A 17935-nucleotide genomic window follows, 5' to 3' on the forward strand; every position below is an offset into this window, starting at 1 on the left:
TATAATTCTTCCTTGATTTCTTTTAAAAGCAATCTCTGGAAGTTCCCTAAAACCCCTTCGTTGGGCGTCTTTACACCACTTAAATCCTATATTATCCAACAATGTATGAACGGATGTTCTACATCTCTCAAATAGCTGTATATCTTTTGGATTTTTGTGGATGCTTTCCAGATTAACAATTTTCTCTGAAATAATTTTGTTAAATTATGTTTCGACTGAAAAAACTACTTACTGTTTTATACATTTCATATATTTGATCTCTGAAACACCAAGCTGATCTTGATTCTTTTTGTTTTCTTTCTTTTTTTGTTTTTGGTTACTTTTTGGCGAATTTAAGGTTATATTCTTTTTAATTTTTTGAGATATTTTAGTGACCGTCTTCGTACTAATATAAAGTGCAGCTGCAAAAAAATATTTTCAATAAAAACCGCGGCGATTTGCAATTTATTGAAGCGTTAAAACAACGTTTGCCGGTTTATAACCCGTTATTATAATATTTTGATGAATTTTCAGAAGTTTGGCAAACGGACAACTTTTGCAGGCTCATTCCGTTACATGTTCGAACTCCTCTAACAGCATTCTATCTCTTTTTAAATAGAGTAAAATGACAAGGATAATATTGTCTGACTGTAAAACGAATCTACAATTTTAGACAGACATATATTGACACTTGTGTCACTGCTATTTTGAATTCACTATATAAACTTTAATTTTTAACAACTCAGTAAATACGATTCGAAAATATATTTAAATAGTAACTAAAAACTCGGATATTATAAATTGAAATTTAATACACGTTTTTGTTTGGATCAAATTCAAATTAGTTTAAAAGCCTTGTGTAGATTTGAATAAATGGATTTAAACAGATATTTTAATATCCCCAGAAACATTACGTTTCATAACATATATTGTGAATGTTGCAATGTTTTACCGTCAGAATATACAGTAGGTTTCTAATGAATCGAAACATTTAAATTCCTTAAATAACAACCCGCTAATAATCGATTTACATCCCTCTATAACGCTGTAATGTCCCGCTAAAAATCAGCAATCAGATAGATCAGACACCTTCAAACTAACCACTTGTTCATGAAAAAAAAAAAACAAAGAAAAGAAACCTCCAACGTCTATGTCTTCTTCCGCAGGTGACAAGTGCGCTCTAATTGGCGGAAATGAAGGCACTCGGAAACACTCGTGAACGTTCGCTGTAGCGGTGGGCGGAGCATGCTTCACGTCACAAGCACTTAAAACAGTTTTGTGTTTATTTTTGCCACAGATAACGAACAGATTGGACACTAGTGTAAACAGATACCGTGTACATAAACATCTGCCCGTGTGGGCTTAATAAAAATCGTTTGAAACGAATCAATCTTGGTATTATTGTCTATTATGATTTAAGTTGATAAATTTATTTTGACGTGTCAGTGACGACATAACCTTAAATCTCAATTGTTAAGTTTTTATCACAGAGTAATATACAGAGTGTTAACTTAATACAAATAATTTTAAAATTGTTTTGCGTGGTCCGAGCAGGAAGGCGCTGAGAACGTCATTTCGCTGAATTTCATTGGGTAGTTTAAATTACCATTACAGGTACCTGTAATGAAAATATTTTATAAGGAGAGGATTTCATTGGTCGAGGACTTCATACGCATCACGTGACCAACCTCTGACGTGACATTCTACTGACCAAGTAAATTTGGAGTAAAATCCGAATGTAATTTTTCAAAATAATTTATTGAAATAAAATTCTGTATAAATACAAATATTATAAAATATCAATATAAGTATATAATGAACATAAATAAAAAAATAATGAAATATAAATATAAAAATAAAAAATAATTAAATGTGAATATAAGAAAAGCTGCAACCTAATTGAATACATAAGATATCTCCTGGCAAATATAATCAAAATTGTCTATAGCTCTTTTTCCCTTTTTCATATTTCTTTAGTGATATCAATTTAAATAATATGCATTAAATGTTCTATCTTTTTGTTCCCTCATTCTGAGAGCAGAGCAGTTTTTTTATCTTTCTAAAAGTCTGTGTCTGTTTATATTTTACTTGATTGTTCAACGCAACATACCAAAAAGTAATACTTTAGAGAACGGCGACATATGCTTTTAATAATACTTCAGTTAATACTATAATTTCTTCAATTAATGCTCATTCAACTCTTTCTTCTTCATTCAATTCAATACTTGTGTTCTCATTGTGGATGCACAGTATTTTATCGCTGAAGCTCCTCCCTGGGGTTCTTGGTGGTGATGGACAAGGCTGGTCCAAGAAACCCTTTTCTGTACCCTGATTTGCTGATATCTGGTTGGGAAACAGTCTTCCAGCTAGGAACTTCTCACGCTGATGAAACATGTGCGTTTCCGACTCTTAAAGAATTCCCAAAAATTTCACGATTTCGGGTCTTCTTGATATTTATGGTTAGGTGCCATAAAGAGTCCTCTACCAGGTCTAACATTTGACACGTTTCATCTAGCCTCGGTACCTGAACCGTCGTTATCCGAAACACTGACAACGAGCTGATGGGAATCATTCTTGTTGAACACGTTTGTTCTGTTTACTTGGTATCTTTTTGCCTGTCTATATATACCAGACGTTCAATATACTGCGAACATTATGTTTTTATCAGGTCATAATTCTTTCCCATGTCATATATATTAAAAACTTCAGTTAAAAGGTCTAATAATTAGACCCTCTAACAATGGAACCGAAAGAATTCTACAATTAGCTTAACTTACATTTTACATGGCTGTCCCAACCATTCATAATAAATTTGCGTCGCAACAGAGCTCTTATTATGGTAAAATCGAGCAGCTAAAGAGACAGCTTAAGGATCTATTAACAATATAATAAACCTCTTGTCTATAAAATCAAGCTCATCTTGTTGATCGATAAATTGTATAATTTTATTTTGTATTGATGTATTTTTTAACATCTTTGTTGAAAAAGTTATATCGATTAAGGAGCCTTAAGCCAAAATATTAATAAAAAATGTCTTAACCAATATAGATTTGTTTCAAGTAAATGAACCCCTTCAAAATAATTAAGTTTTTAATTGATGGCCCTTTACAAACAATTTTTTAAAAAGTAACAAAAACTTTTCATGTAGTATAATCACATTTACCTTCAATGTAATTTTGCCACCGCGCAATTTTGCGTAAAGGTAAAGAATCTCAATAAATATTGCTTAATTATTAAATACTTACAATTTAAATTACTAGTAGGAATTACATCTTATTTCAGCCATGGCTTTCCACATTTTGGTCTATAGTCTTCGTCTTTAAAATGATTACAAACTTTCCTGGACCTACATAGGAGATCATGAGAGATCCCCTTAAGGTTTTCTTTTTATTACACTAATAATTTAAAATACACAGTATAATCAAAAGTAGTTGTCAAATATATAAAAACACATACCAAAAAAGTTGACGTAAATAAACAATACAAATTATATCACCTAAAAACGGCCGTTAACTGCTTAGGTTAGAATTATTAATACCGAGGCCGAACGAGAGAGAAAAACACATGTAGCTGTTGCATTTTTCATTTACATTTGGCCGCGTAACGGGGATTCCGAAAAGCTTAAACGTTGGATCTGATTTTTCCATATAACTTTCACTTCTAAATTTCTTTATTCTATGTACTCAATGTCAGACACACAAAAATAGCGTCCGAAATAAACCATAGAAACAAATAATGGGGCTATAGGAATTGGCCAATCAAATGCTTTTGTAAGGAAATTCAAATGAACCAATAAAAAAAGTTATCTCAGAGCCAGCATTGGTTGGACCACGCAAAACATTTCATCGATTTCGCCTATTCAAAGTAAAACCTCTATATATACTCTATGATTTTTATTTCATTTAGTTACCTCATTTGTGTTTTTTTTTTCATTATGTTTTATGGAATGTTTATTAAACAAGGCGTAGGCATACAACGTAGTGATTTAGAACAGAGAATATAGTTTTGTTTGTGTCGGTTCTGTCGTGTTGTCTGTGGTTTAAAAATTTGCTGATGCTTTAATTGTGATTTCCAAAATTTCTTCAAATAGTCTTTTGATTTAGTAGACCCAAAACCATTATTTCACGCGTCACCTTAAATGGATATTAATATATTCCTGTTTATATACAATATCCATTTAGTTGAGCTGAGTTCGATCTTGTCCTTAGTTTTCACGATATCAGAACGATGCTTGTCAAATTTCACTCGCGAGCAAGTCAAACGGTCTCTAGCTAAAACTTGTCAGTGTCGGCCTTGAAGATGATGTCGCGAGTACAGTGTACGAAAGATTGCGTGTGTCTAGGCCACAACATGTCGCACGCGGACGGCAACAGCACGGAAGGCGAATCCACTACGGGTGGTGGTGGTAGCAAGAATCCCTCCCACACCGGGACAGGCTGCTACAGGAACTTCGACCACTTTCCGAACCGCCATCGAAGAAGCAACTCTTCCACGACACCATGTCTTCCAATAAACGAGGTACGTATCTTATATAGTCGTAGAGTAATAGGGAGAACTCAATAGAGGTCTCTGGCCATTCAAGTGTTTTGATTGGCCAATTTAAACCTGCATTACAGACACCTGTAAAAACATTTCGCATTGAAGGCATTTGATTGGTTCCTTGATAAAGTTTGCCACGGCAAATGACATCTCTGGCGTCACATTTATTTGACTAATAAGACTTAAATAAAAATCAATTTAATTTCTGAAATAAAATTCAATGAATGAAATAAACATCAACAAAGAAAGGAAAATCATAAACAAAGAACTTTGGAACGAATCAAAATTACTTCTTCAGTCTTTTCCCTTATCCATATATGTTTAGTCCCATCAATTTGATCTATTAGAGATCTATCAGGGTTCTGTCTTTTTGTTTTCTCATACCGAAAGCAAACTTTCTGTTTTTCTGTTTGTGTAGCGCACTTTATTATTTGTAATATTATGTCTGCAAGATCATTATGTAGTGTATAATTAGAAGGTTTCAAATATACATTTTTTAAAGATATTTGACAAAAATATGTCAAATATCGACGTGGCAATATCGCGGGATAAAATAAAAAAGATAGCTCAAAGACCTACTGACAGTAAAATAAAACAATTTTCTGGGGTATAGGATATTGTCTTGACTCGTTTATTCATATAGGAACTTCGGAAATTGTTATAGAGTCATTCCTCGGTAGTATGGAGTGTAAATTGTCTAAAGCGCTTTCATGTTAATCTTCCTCACAATTTCCAAAGGCCAATGAGATGAAAAAAAAAATTATGTTGATTTACATGCGCTTCAGATGATCAAAAATACTAGCCGAAGTATGGATATTCCTGAATCCATGGGCTCTAATAGATCCAACAAAAATCCAAACTATCTTGGTTAAGTAGACTTAGTACTAGACAATATAACAGGTCAATTGAGAAGTCGTTCAAATAATTCCTTTTAAGGGTGACACACTGACTATAGCGACCTGCGATTTGTCCTTTGCTTCAAAATAGGCCTCAGTTTTGGCGATCACCTTTTAATTCGATGAACATTTCTTCCCAGCGAGCTTTCCTTTGAGATCTGAGGACACGAAGTCGCTGGGGGCCAGATCCGGAGAATACCGTGGATGAGAAAGCAATACGAAGCCCAATTCATTGATTTTTGCCATCGTTTTCACTCACATGTGATACGGTACATTGTTTTCGTTAAGCAGCACTTTTTTTTCTTCAAATGTGGCCGTTTTTTCGGCGATTTCGTCTTTGAAACGGCCCAATAGCTCTATGTAATGGTCGCTGTTGATGGTCCTTCCATTTTCAAGGTAGTCAATGAAAATTATTCGATACGCAACCAAAAAAAAATACACACGCCATAACCTTGCGTTCTCAACACAAATCACAAACTCGTCGTTGTTTTTGGTCAAAAGTGAGCTCGACGCGGAATCAACTTTGCATAGAGCTTTCTCATACCCAAATATTCGTGAATGATATGATGTACACGTTCAGTTGATATCTTTAGAGTGTCTGCTATTTCATTCAATTTCAATTTATGGTATCAACGGCTCTTTTGGACGTCCACTGCGTTCACTGTCTTCGGTACTCATTTCACCACGTCTAAACTCAGCATACCAATTATTGATGGTTCTCAAATCAGCCAAATTTGTAGCTTCAATTGTATTTTTCCTTCAAAAAACAATATTTTATCAACAGGCGAAATTCCTTTTTATCCATTGTTTTTATAATAACAAAAGTTGCTTCAGTCAAAATGCTATAATTCACAAATTAATGATCCTACAATTGTCAAATTTGTACACGATTCTTTTGAGGGTTAGGGCTAACTGAAAAACATATTGATTGAATTATAGTAGCGCCGTCTATGTGTCAGGCCGGGAACTTTTCCATTTAGCTGTTTTTGATTGGATAATGAACCCTTCAAGTGTTTATTAAATTGATGACACTTGAACAAATTTATTCTTACTTGAGTAATAAATTGTACACCAAAATTCCTCGTCTATTGAATGTAGGTGTGATACGTAACATCCCTGACGTCACATTTCATTGACCAGTGAAATTTAAATACTAAATATTCGTACCTGTCTCTCTAAAAGTCCTTTAATGGTGTAAAACTGACTTAAAAAAAATAGGCTTGTAAAAAAATAACTTCAGTTCAGTTTTCTCGCAGAAACCCCACAAGATCTGCAGTGGCAGAATATCAATCAATTAATTTAAGTTTGTCATATACAATATGATATTAAAATTAAACAAAAAAATATTTTTAATAAAAAATATATTTTTCACCCCACAGATACCATTTTTTGCGCAAAAATAAAAATAAACAACAACCTTAATAAATTCGAAAACTTTTCGTTTTCGAGACGAAAGTTCGAAATGTCAAATGCCAGGCAAAGTAACGAATTAGCTGGTCATAATAAGGATCACCTTTACGGCTGTATTCATCCAGTCACCAAAAAAGACTAATTGCTTTTTGTGGGAGGTTTAATTTCAAATCTCTAGTAAGACGAATCGCTTGACGCTGCTATTTTGAAACGCATCGTTGAATAGAGCGATAAATCGTCTTAGGAGAAGTTTTGCGAATAAAAATTGTTAATCCATCCTTTATCTGAACACAATTCTTTAACAGGCCGAAAGTTTATAGATTTGGCAATAATCTTTCAATATTAACAGTAGTAGGCACTGATTCGCCTTTATCAGTTTATTATTTGTTATTTATGCGATTTAAAAATGACGATATAGAATAGGTTGGGCAAAAATCCTGCTACCATCTTGGTTATGTGACGCTCAGTTTCGCTTTAACCATTGTATTGTGTAGTCGTCCAAATTTTATTATTGATTAATATATGTCCAAGAACGAGCAGAAATAGTGACAATGCTTTAATGAGAATTAGAGACATTACTACTCGATTAATATTTATTTAAATGTGATACAACGTAATGTTCCATAAGATAACATACACAAGACATTGTCATTGTTAAATGTCGAATAACTATTTTCAATATATTGTCTATAAGGAAAAAAGTTTCATTGTCGGATTTGTGGATAAAACGGGGTTTTAGAGCTACGAAAACTTAAAACCAGCTACTAAGAAGAAATACTTTTTACTTATATTTAACTACATTTGGTCTATTTAAAGAAATTTTTTACATACATCATCAACATCTTTAATGTTTTGCCTGCCTCAATTTGTAAGTTCGTTTCAGAATCAGACATTATCTTTCTCATTTTATTGTACTTAAAAAAGACACAATACTGTCTGATTAGTTCGATCACGTAAACGATTGAGCCTGTCAAATTCGTCTAGTTGTGAGACGTTCAATTATTTTATTTAGATTAGAATTTCGTTGCATATCAAAGCCCAACTAAACTAAAATTCAGAGTTGATGCGGCAACATTGGGATATTTTGACGTAACGAATTTAGATGACTAACGTACAAAATAATTTTGAATAGAATATAAATAATTCTTTTTATCTGATATTATTATCACTAAATTTAATGTGAAATCGTTGGAATATTTGAAAAAATTGATACTTGTGGATACATAATTCACAGGTATATGATACACGCTTTTTTAACGGGTTCTTTATTTATTGACCTCATACATTATTAATTCTTAATGGGTTGATAATAATTGCTAATAAATTAGTTCCATATCTCTTATTAAGCTTCAAAATCATAAGTTTATTATGTTGTCATTAGTAGAATAACCAAGAATGTGCAAAACCTATACAAATATTGTTATTTAGTTTATTGTTGTTTAGTATGAGATATCTTTGTAGCAGTTAGAATGTTACTTACTTTACTGTGTTAGACTGCTCGCATATCAATTTTAAATTGATTTTTGATGTTGTGAAAGAAAATTAGCAAAAAAACTCATGAATCAGAACTAAAAAATGATACCTCGTCCACCTACTATAAGTTGAATAAATTGTTATCATGTAAACATAACTACGTAATTATAGATTCAATTTTACATCACAGGGACCCCCACCATGTTCCCCATCCTCACAACGTAGACAGCTCTTGGATTTGGGCGTATCCAATCCCAGCGTCGAAGATAGCTATCAACAATCTGCCTCAATGGCCCCTCTGGCTCAAGACGAGACCCAACTGCTACCTGGAACACCAAAAGGCTATATCTCGCCATCGGTATGTAGAGTATTCCGTTATTATATCACTATTAACTGCTATCTATAGATTTATTTAGAGTATCAATATATTTAGCGTAAGGTATTATTATTTAAGGAAGTTTAAAGCGCGAATTGATATGTGCACAGATACTAATCAACTAGCTCTTATTTCAATATCGCTTATAAATTATTAATTTATACTTTTTATTTATTTTTATAGTAAATTATGGGTTATTATATAGATTGTAAGCGTATGTCTGCTAAACAGAATCTAGTTTCATTATAATAAAAATCAGTGTATTATTAATGAATCAGTTAACTGCAATAATATAGGTATAACTTGTTTCACATCATTTTCAAAATAAGACCAGTAATATATTATTAATTAATATAATATTAATTAAACTTTAACATAATAAATATCTGGGTATTAAAAGATATTAAGATAACTATATCAAGAACTAACACTTCCATTTCATTTCCATAAAGTTCCAATAATCAACAAAATATTAATAATTTTAATTAATAATTTAACTTCACCACTGAACATTAAAACAAACTATTTTATGAAATATATATTGTAAAAACAATATCTACACCAGACTAGTTAAAAGAATAATTTCTTTATTTAAACTTTTAAATTCATAGAGAGAAAAAACTTCATACCAATACACCAGTTAGGGTTTATTAACAAGCATTCAACAATTGACCAGGTCCACAGAATAACAAATTTTATTGAAAAAGCATACGAAAGTAAAAAAATATGATCAGCTATATTCTTAGATATAGCACAAGCCTTTGATAAGGTTTGGCATGAAGGTCTTGTTTATAAATTACAGGAAATGTTTGGCAAAACAACACATCGAACTATTAAAATCGTATATTACAACCAGAATGTTTAAAATCAAACAAGAAGAAGCTAGAATACTCTAGAACTAACTCTAGAAAAAAAGAAGCTAAAACAGGTGTACTACAAGAAGGTGTACTGGTGCCAATGCTTTATTTACTCTTAACTTGTTATATATCACAGAGAAAGAATATTACGACGGCTACATTTGCTGATGATACTGGGATTATAGCTGTCGGAGAAAATAGTGAAAAAGCCTCACGAAAATTACAACAGGCAACTGACAATAGAAATAATTGGTCACAAGCTTGGAAAATAAAAATTAATGAAAGTAAATATGTGCTTGTGCAGTTCACCTACAATCAGACCATACAAGCAGCAATAACATTGAATAATATTTTTCATAACAAGGTCCTGATAGGTATTGTGGGCGCACCCAAATACTATTGGACTGATTATCTACATCGAAACCTTCAGATACCCACTGTCGTCAAGAAATTAAGAGAATTGCAAAGGGGCATGAGGAAAGAATCCGTTCTCATCAGAATATTGAAGTATTGCAAATTTTGTATACCACCAGAACAGGACACAGACTCAAAAGAATCAAACCATCTGATCTTGTGTAGTGTTGTGTAGTGAGGTTCATGTAATAAATATACAGCAGTGACATGTATAAGTATTATTTCACCAGAGACTGAGATAGGGCCGATGAGTCCTCCTACTTATATACCTTGATTTAATTTATCATAAAGACAAATTGTAGGTTACTCCACAACGACTAGTAACAATGTAACAATTAAATAATAAAAAATAAACTTTTAAATACCTTTTATTTTTTGTATTATTTACGCATTCTATATATTTGTTAATATCGATATCCCGATATGTCATTTATATAGCGAAACAGTAAATACATATTATCCACTGTAATCAACATTATCAATTATCAATACTTAGATCTACATAACGAATAATTAATAATGATAGCTCTAGAGCGCGGTATACCTCAAATTAATTAGTGTAAAAATAGAAAACTAATTAGCAGATGCGTCAGTTGGGTTCGATATTGATTAACCATTATGCTTAAGTGAATTGCAAATATACCACGTTTATATTACGGTTGAAATATTATAAGTTTCAAGGAAAATATATTGTTTGATTATCGGGCACTTGTTATTGTTATTGTTCTATGTCTTTATTTGCTAGAAATTTATTGATTCTTTTTTTAATAATTTCATTTATAAAATGAGTGTTGTACTAGTCCACAAATTTCCGGATTTGCCACGGTTACAGCCATTCTAGTCTAGTCTTGAGATATTAAATAATTGTTGTATCTTTCAACTTGATATGGACATGACTAAGTATATCAATTGTAAGCAACAAGTAATTAATTTTTTTATTATCACTACATAGTATAAAACAAAGTCGCCTTTTCTGTCCCTATATCCCTATGTGCGCTTAAATCTTTAAAACTACGCAACGGATTTTGATGCGGTTTTTTTCAATAGATAGAGTGATTCAAGAGGAAGGTTTATATGTATAATACATGCATAATATACTAAGGCAACATTGCTAATTTTAGAGGTTTCTAACGTGATGTCGTAAATTATTATTTTTTTATTATTTTTTTAGGCTTATTTAGCAATTAGCAAAAACGCTGCCTAACCCTACGAGTTAGATCAAATTAATGTACTACAGTATTGTACACCATAAAAAGGTCTACAAAAAAGTCCGCGATGGTATATGTTTATCTTTTAGGGATAACCCACATTAACCATTTTTATTGTTTACTTTTTACGTGAGAAAATGGCTTATTTACGAAGCTATTTTAAGCAATACGGCATTAATCCTTATCGAATTAAGTACCTTAAATACAGTGTGCAATTAATATAGATCAATATGGATCCTTACAACATGTAAATTAAACAAATATTTTCGGAGATATTACAAATTTAAAATTTGCGTTTAAAAATGTGTAATGTAATAAAAATTGTATGAATTTAGATATTCCAAAGATAGCAGGAAATCTTCATAGTAAGTATAGGGGAAGAGGAATTGTTTTACTCCAAATTTAATGCGTGCAGGCCAAGGGCAGTAATGAATGAACCAAAAATACTGGATCGATTTTAATCATGTTTTCATTGAGTGACATAGGCATATATATTTTATGTTCATATTTTTTCTGTAGTGTATTTAATTTAGTATCAGCATTGCACCCGTGCGAAGCCGGGGCGGGTCGCTAGTTGAATACTAAGAATACAGTGTGAATTTATAAAATTAGTTTTATTGATATTGTTGTTCTTGCTATTGTTGTTGACCAGTTATGGTGAATTTAAGAGTGAACACTTCACACTTATACACTAGTGTATGTGGTTTGGTTCGCTTCAATCTTCAGTATAAATTAGATAGGGCTGAATAAGAAAACGATTACAAAGTAAATATGGTTCACCAGAAATATTAAGCACAGAAGGTCAGAAATTATATATAAAACATGACGATTGCAATAAATATCGAGAATTTTAATTGCTTGAGTAAAGGAAATGTTGATTGATGAGGATTTTTTATTTTTCGAATTTGCAACTGTGTAAATTGATGTCTAGTATTAAAATATTTGTAGGTCTGGTCCAGATAAACTCTCGTTGGTAAAAAGGAAACTTTAAATTATTAAAAAAAAGTTCTTGTAGGATTATTTGAGGTGTACGGAATAACCTACCGGATTCAGACCGTCATTATGAAGCAAAACTGCTTTAAGGGTTATTTAGGATCACCAATGTATGAAAACATATCCTAAAATCTGACGTTCTAGATTTTTTCCATATTATTTTCGTTTTCAGCATACCAAAAGACATGGAAATCAATTAAAAATACTGAAACACTTTTTTCGTTTAATGATTTTAGTTATCTTTAGACTTAGGAAAATGAACTGTATGAAAAATCGTTCGCCGATTGGCAGAAATATTTCCGTTTAAATAGCTTTACGTGTCGCGAACGGATATAGTTTTTCATAGGGGGGTAAGGCGGCGCCGCCGGAGACATTTTTTTCGGCGAAAACTAAAGGCAAACGTCTAACGTTTAAACTTAAATTAGCTACCTAATTCCGACAGTCTTTACGTCGCCACTCGGATACCTTCGCCCGCAATTACTCAGGCCAACCCAATTATTATTCATTGCGTGCCGCTCGCTCTTATACGGCGGAAAATCGATTAAGTAAATTTATGAAAAAGAACTCGGCCAACGATAATTTTTATATTTTCGCAAGCACGGGTTTGAACTTTAATAGATATAAAAAATAGCCTTGTGCTAAATTGATATATACTCCGGTTTTATTTGCCGTAGTTTCGCATCTGGAAAAAAGTAGTTTTATGGAGTTTGTTAATATTTTCTCTATTAATAAAGAACCCTACAGCTACGAGTAAATATCACGAAAACTGTCTCGAATATTGTGATAATTTTTAGTGAATAATGTAAGAGTGAAACTGACGTTGCTTCGATGGAAATTTATTGGTAAAAAATTAATATATTTTTCTGGTAGGACGATAATTTCGTAACCGTAGAGCGATTTCTTGCCGAAATACTTCATAATAGATCAATTGAAAAGTCCGCGGCCTGACACATAGATGGCGCTACTAGAACTAAATCTGTGGCGACCGCCAGGACCCTTTAGGCCACCACCAATTCACCATCAACAACTACAAAGGTTGGCAACGCCGGTGGATTGGTACCATGCAAGTTCCAGGGTATAAAAGACCATCACGACGACGTCTCGCTCTCTTTTCTTTTCACCGTCCCCTTGTAACAGTACCACTTCCACAGCGCTACCGTACTTCCTTCACCTTAACCTAATATCCTGTCAATTCTCCCATCGACCACATGTATCAATCGTAAGTTAAAATAAACAACTTTGATTCAACCAGTATTTTTAGTTCCCGTGCAAATTCCTTCCAAAAATAGTAGTGAGTCTTCTGACAAATAATCGCCGCGGCAGCCACACATTTCGACCGACTGACCGACCCGACGAACATTCCTACAAATCCATATGTTTATTAGTCGGCCCTAATCCGCCAAAGATGCGTGTATAAATTTGAGAGCTGTCTGAAAATTGGTTTGTGAATTATAGTATTTTGAGTGAAGCAACTTTTGTTATTGTGAAGAACATGGATAAAAAGAAACTTCACGTGTTGCTAAAATATTGCTTTTTAAAGGGAAAAAATACCGTTGAAGCAAAAACTTCGCTTAACGCCGAGTTTCCCGACACTGCTCCAGGAAAATCAACCATCAAGGATTGGTATGCTAAGTTTAAACGTGGTGAAATGAGCACCGAAGACGATGAACGCAGTGGACGCCCGAAAGAGGTTGTTACTGACGAAAATATTTAAAAAAACTATAAAATGATTTTGAATGACCGTAAATTGAAATTGAATGAAGCAGCAGACACTCTAAAGATATCAACTGACGTGTACATCATATCATTCACTAATATTTAGGTATGATAAGGCTCATAAAGTTGATTATTCGGAGAAGTGTTTGAAGACGATCAAGCGTAATAAACCCGAGTTTTGCATCGATATGTGACAATTGACGAAACATGGCTTCATCATTTCACTTCGAAATCCAATCGATAGTCATCCGAGTGGATCGCACACGACGAACCCGTCCCAAAACGTGGGAAAGCGCAACAGTCGGCTGACAAGGTTATGGCATCTATATTTTGGGATGCGCACTTAATAATTTTCATTGACTAGCTTGAAAAAAGATGGACCATCAACAGCGACTCTTACATAACATTATTGGACCGTTTGAAGGACGAAATCGCCGAGAAACTGCCGCATTTGAAGAAAAACAAAGTGCTGCGTCACCAAAACAATGCACTGTATCACAAGTCAGTGAAAGCGATTGCAAAAATCCATGAATTTGGCTTCGAATTGCTTTCTCATCTACCGTATTCTCCAGATCTGGCACCCAGCGGCTATTTGCTGTTCTCGGATCTCAAAATAATGCTCGCTGGGAAGAAAATTTCGTCGAATGAAGAGGTTATTACCGAAACTAAGGCCTATTTTGAAGCATAGGACAAAAATGGTATCGAAAAGTTCGATGGTCGCTATAATTATTATTATTATGAATTATGTTGAATGAAAAAAGTAATTTTGCCAAAAAAAAAAACGTGTTTTACTATGGTTAGCCGGGGACTTTTCAATTGACTTGTTAGATCATTCGTAGTATGAAACGTGTTCGAACTTGTTTGGTTTAGTTTCCGTTCTATACTTGCAGAGCGGGAGACCGTGGCACGGAATGCTTTGCTGGCCCGCGTTATTTATTAATTTTAGAATTTTATGCTTACACCCATGTATTCACGGTTTGGTGCAGAGTTAAATATTATAACGCGTGTTATCTAATTTAGATCATTTTATTTATATACATTCTGATATGGTTTTAAAAGAGTTTCATCCCCTAATCTCACAAACAAGTGACATTTTCAAATTTATTAAAATAAAAATTAAATGCTTTCCTAGAATAACAAAGCGGACATTTTCATTACGTTTTATTGCCTTGCCTCTCTATAAAAATAGCAGAGCAACGTCAGATATTAAACATTAACATCAAATTCGGAATAGGCCGTAAATCAGTTTTCTTTTGTCAATAAAGACAATCCCCTCTACGAATGCGGAATTTTAAAATTCCCTTAAAGATAGAAACAGTTTATTTTTGTTCTTGATTGATCTCGCTGGGGTGAGTTCTCAAACCCTGAAGTTTCCAATGTTGCGAGACGTTGAGGATATATAGCGCATCACTACATAGTATAAAACAAAGTCGCCTTTTCTGTCCCTATATCCCTATGTGCGCTTAAATCTTTAAAACTACGCAACGGATTTTGACGCGGTTTTTTTCAATACATAGAGTTATTCAAGAGGAAGGTTTATATGTATAATACATGCATAATATACTAAGGCAACATTGCTAATTTTAGAGGTTTCTAACGTGATGTCGTAAATTATTATTTTTTTATTATTTTTTTAGGCTTATTTAGCAATTAGCAAAAACGCTGCCTAACCCTACGAGTTAGATCAAATTAATGTACTACAGTATTGTACACCATAAAAAGGTCTACAAAAAAGTCCGCGATGGTATATGTTTATCTTTTAGGGATAACCCACATTAACCATTTTTATTGTTTACTTTTTACGTGAGAAAATGGCTTATTTACGACGCTATTTTAAGCAATATGGCATTAATCCTTATCGAATTAAGTACCTTAAATACAGTGTGCAATTAATATAGATCAATATGGATCCTTACAACATGTAAATTAAACAAATATTTTCGGAGATATTACAAATTTAAAATTTGCGTTTAAAAATGTGTAATGTAATAAAAATTGTATGAATTTAGATATTCCAAAGATAGCAGGAAATCTTCATAGTAAGTATAGGGGAAGAGGAATTGTTTTACTCCAAATTTAATGCGTGCAGGCCAAGGGCAGTAATGAATGAACCAAAAATACTGGATCGATTTTAATCATGTTTTCATTGAGTGACATAGGCATATATATTTTATATTCATATTTTTTCTGTAGTGTATTTAATTTAGTATCAGCATTGCACCCGTGCGAAGCCGGGGCGGGTCGCTAGTATATATATATGCACGTTACGCATATCGGGCATGTGAAATTTCATATAGATATATGGAATTTTTGAAGTTTTAATTGTAAAATAAAAGCTAGGATGGAATGAGTTATTTTTCATAAATTTACTTAATCGATTTGCCGATGTATAGAAGATGGTGCCATGTAATGAATAATAATTGGATGGGTCTGAGTAATTGCGACGAAAGGCAGCCGGTTGGCAGAGCAAAGACCACCGGAGTTAGTTAACTAATTGAAGTTAAATTGGATAGATTAAGTCGTCAGGTTTTTTGAATCAAATGTAAATTATAGACATTATATATCGCATAAAATTGACGAAAATATACTTGTTACTGGATAGATACGTATAATGTATACTATTCGTAGAAAGAACATTTCTTTTTTCATTTAAATAGGCTTTTAGTTCGCTTAAAGCCCATTCTAAATATGTATAACAAAAAAGTCACCTTTTAAACCAGTTGTGTAAAAGCGAGCTTTATTACTAAAAAAAGAAATATGTAGTTACGATTGTATGAGAAAGCTCTGTGCAATGTGGGTGCCGCGCTAGATCACTTTTGACCGAAAACAACGACGAGTTGATGATTCGGAGCAGTGTTTGAAGATGATCAAGCATAATAAACCCGAACTTTTGCGTCGATATATGTCAATGGATAAAACATGACTCCATCATTTCACTCCGAAGTTCAATTGGACAGTCATCCGAGTGGACTGTACACGATGAACCCACACCAAAGCGTGGGAAAACGCAACAGTCGACTGGTAAGGTTAGGGCGTCTGTATTTTGGGATGCGCATAAAATAATTTTCATTAACTACCTTAATAAACGAAGGACCATCAACAGCGACTATGACATAGCGTTATTGGATTGTTTGAAGGACGAAATCGCCGATAAACGGCCGCATTTGAAGAAAAAGGAACTGCTGCTTCACCGAGACGTGCATTTCATCTGCTTGCTGCTGCTTCACCAATGTACCGTGTCAAAAATCCATAAATTGGGCTTCGAATTGCTTCCTCATCTAACGTATTCTCTAGATCTGAACCCCAGAGACTATTTCTTGTTCTCATATATCAAAAGATTGCTCGCTGGGAAGAAATTTTCGTCGAATAAAAAGTGATTCTCCAAGGAAAATGATCCCAGTGACGCCAGTAACCAGACTGGGCAAGACCGGATGTCTTCAGGAATGATTTCTAAGTTGGTCACTCGCCAGTCAGTAGGTTTAATGCCGAGGACCGTGGTTCGGAGTCCACGTTAAACTGTAGGCCTAGTCCAGATAACCCCTCGTTGGTAAAAAGGAGACTACATTTCTGGTCTTTTTATTTTTCTTATTAATTTAGCAGACACATCGTGATGATCAGTATGAATCGAAAATGTGGACTCTAATATTTTCAAAAGATGCCTTTTTCTATAATATTGAGAATTATTTTCTTATAACGAAAGTTTAACACTAACCCTTATCGGTTAATGACTATCTTAGTTTTGCTGCTAATCAAAATTGCAGTCAAGAACTAAAGATATATATGATGAAACACCCTATATGTTATATATTGCGAGTCCAGATATGTCGGAAGTACTTTCAGGGTATTGAAAATCATATCTTATTACTCTATAAGCTTATATTAAAGTCGAATATTGGTCTAGAGTGAGCTGGAACCAAGCCAAGACACGAAATGGCAAGTAGCTCGCCTACATGCTAATATCGATAAATCAACATGTTAAAAAATAAAAGACACGATATAAGGTTTATATATTGTGGTAATATTTTTGATACAGTTTAATCGCGGGGAACAAAAAATGGTTAAATTAAAACATAT

At 33.3% G+C, this 17935-nt stretch overlaps 1 protein-coding gene across 4 annotated transcripts in view; it reads left to right on the top strand.

Moving 5' to 3' along the window:
• Shab (Shaker cognate b) overlaps positions 1-17935 on the top strand; it is a 190610-nt gene that overhangs the window by 125136 nt on the left and 47539 nt on the right. For all 4 annotated transcript variants that reach the window (XM_076407100.1, XM_076407104.1, XM_076407102.1 and 1 more), the window contains 2 exons: positions 4322-4497; positions 8488-8655. In XM_076407100.1, the coding sequence (XP_076263215.1) occupies positions 4322-4497; positions 8488-8655 (344 nt within the window). The remainder of the gene's footprint in view (positions 1-4321; positions 4498-8487; positions 8656-17935) is intronic.

This window comes from Rhynchophorus ferrugineus, unplaced genomic scaffold (assembly GCF_030347505.1).
Source record: "Rhynchophorus ferrugineus isolate W39M unplaced genomic scaffold, kcgeb_rfMv2 rfM6, whole genome shotgun sequence".
NCBI classification, from domain to species: domain Eukaryota; kingdom Metazoa; phylum Arthropoda; class Insecta; order Coleoptera; family Curculionidae; genus Rhynchophorus; species Rhynchophorus ferrugineus.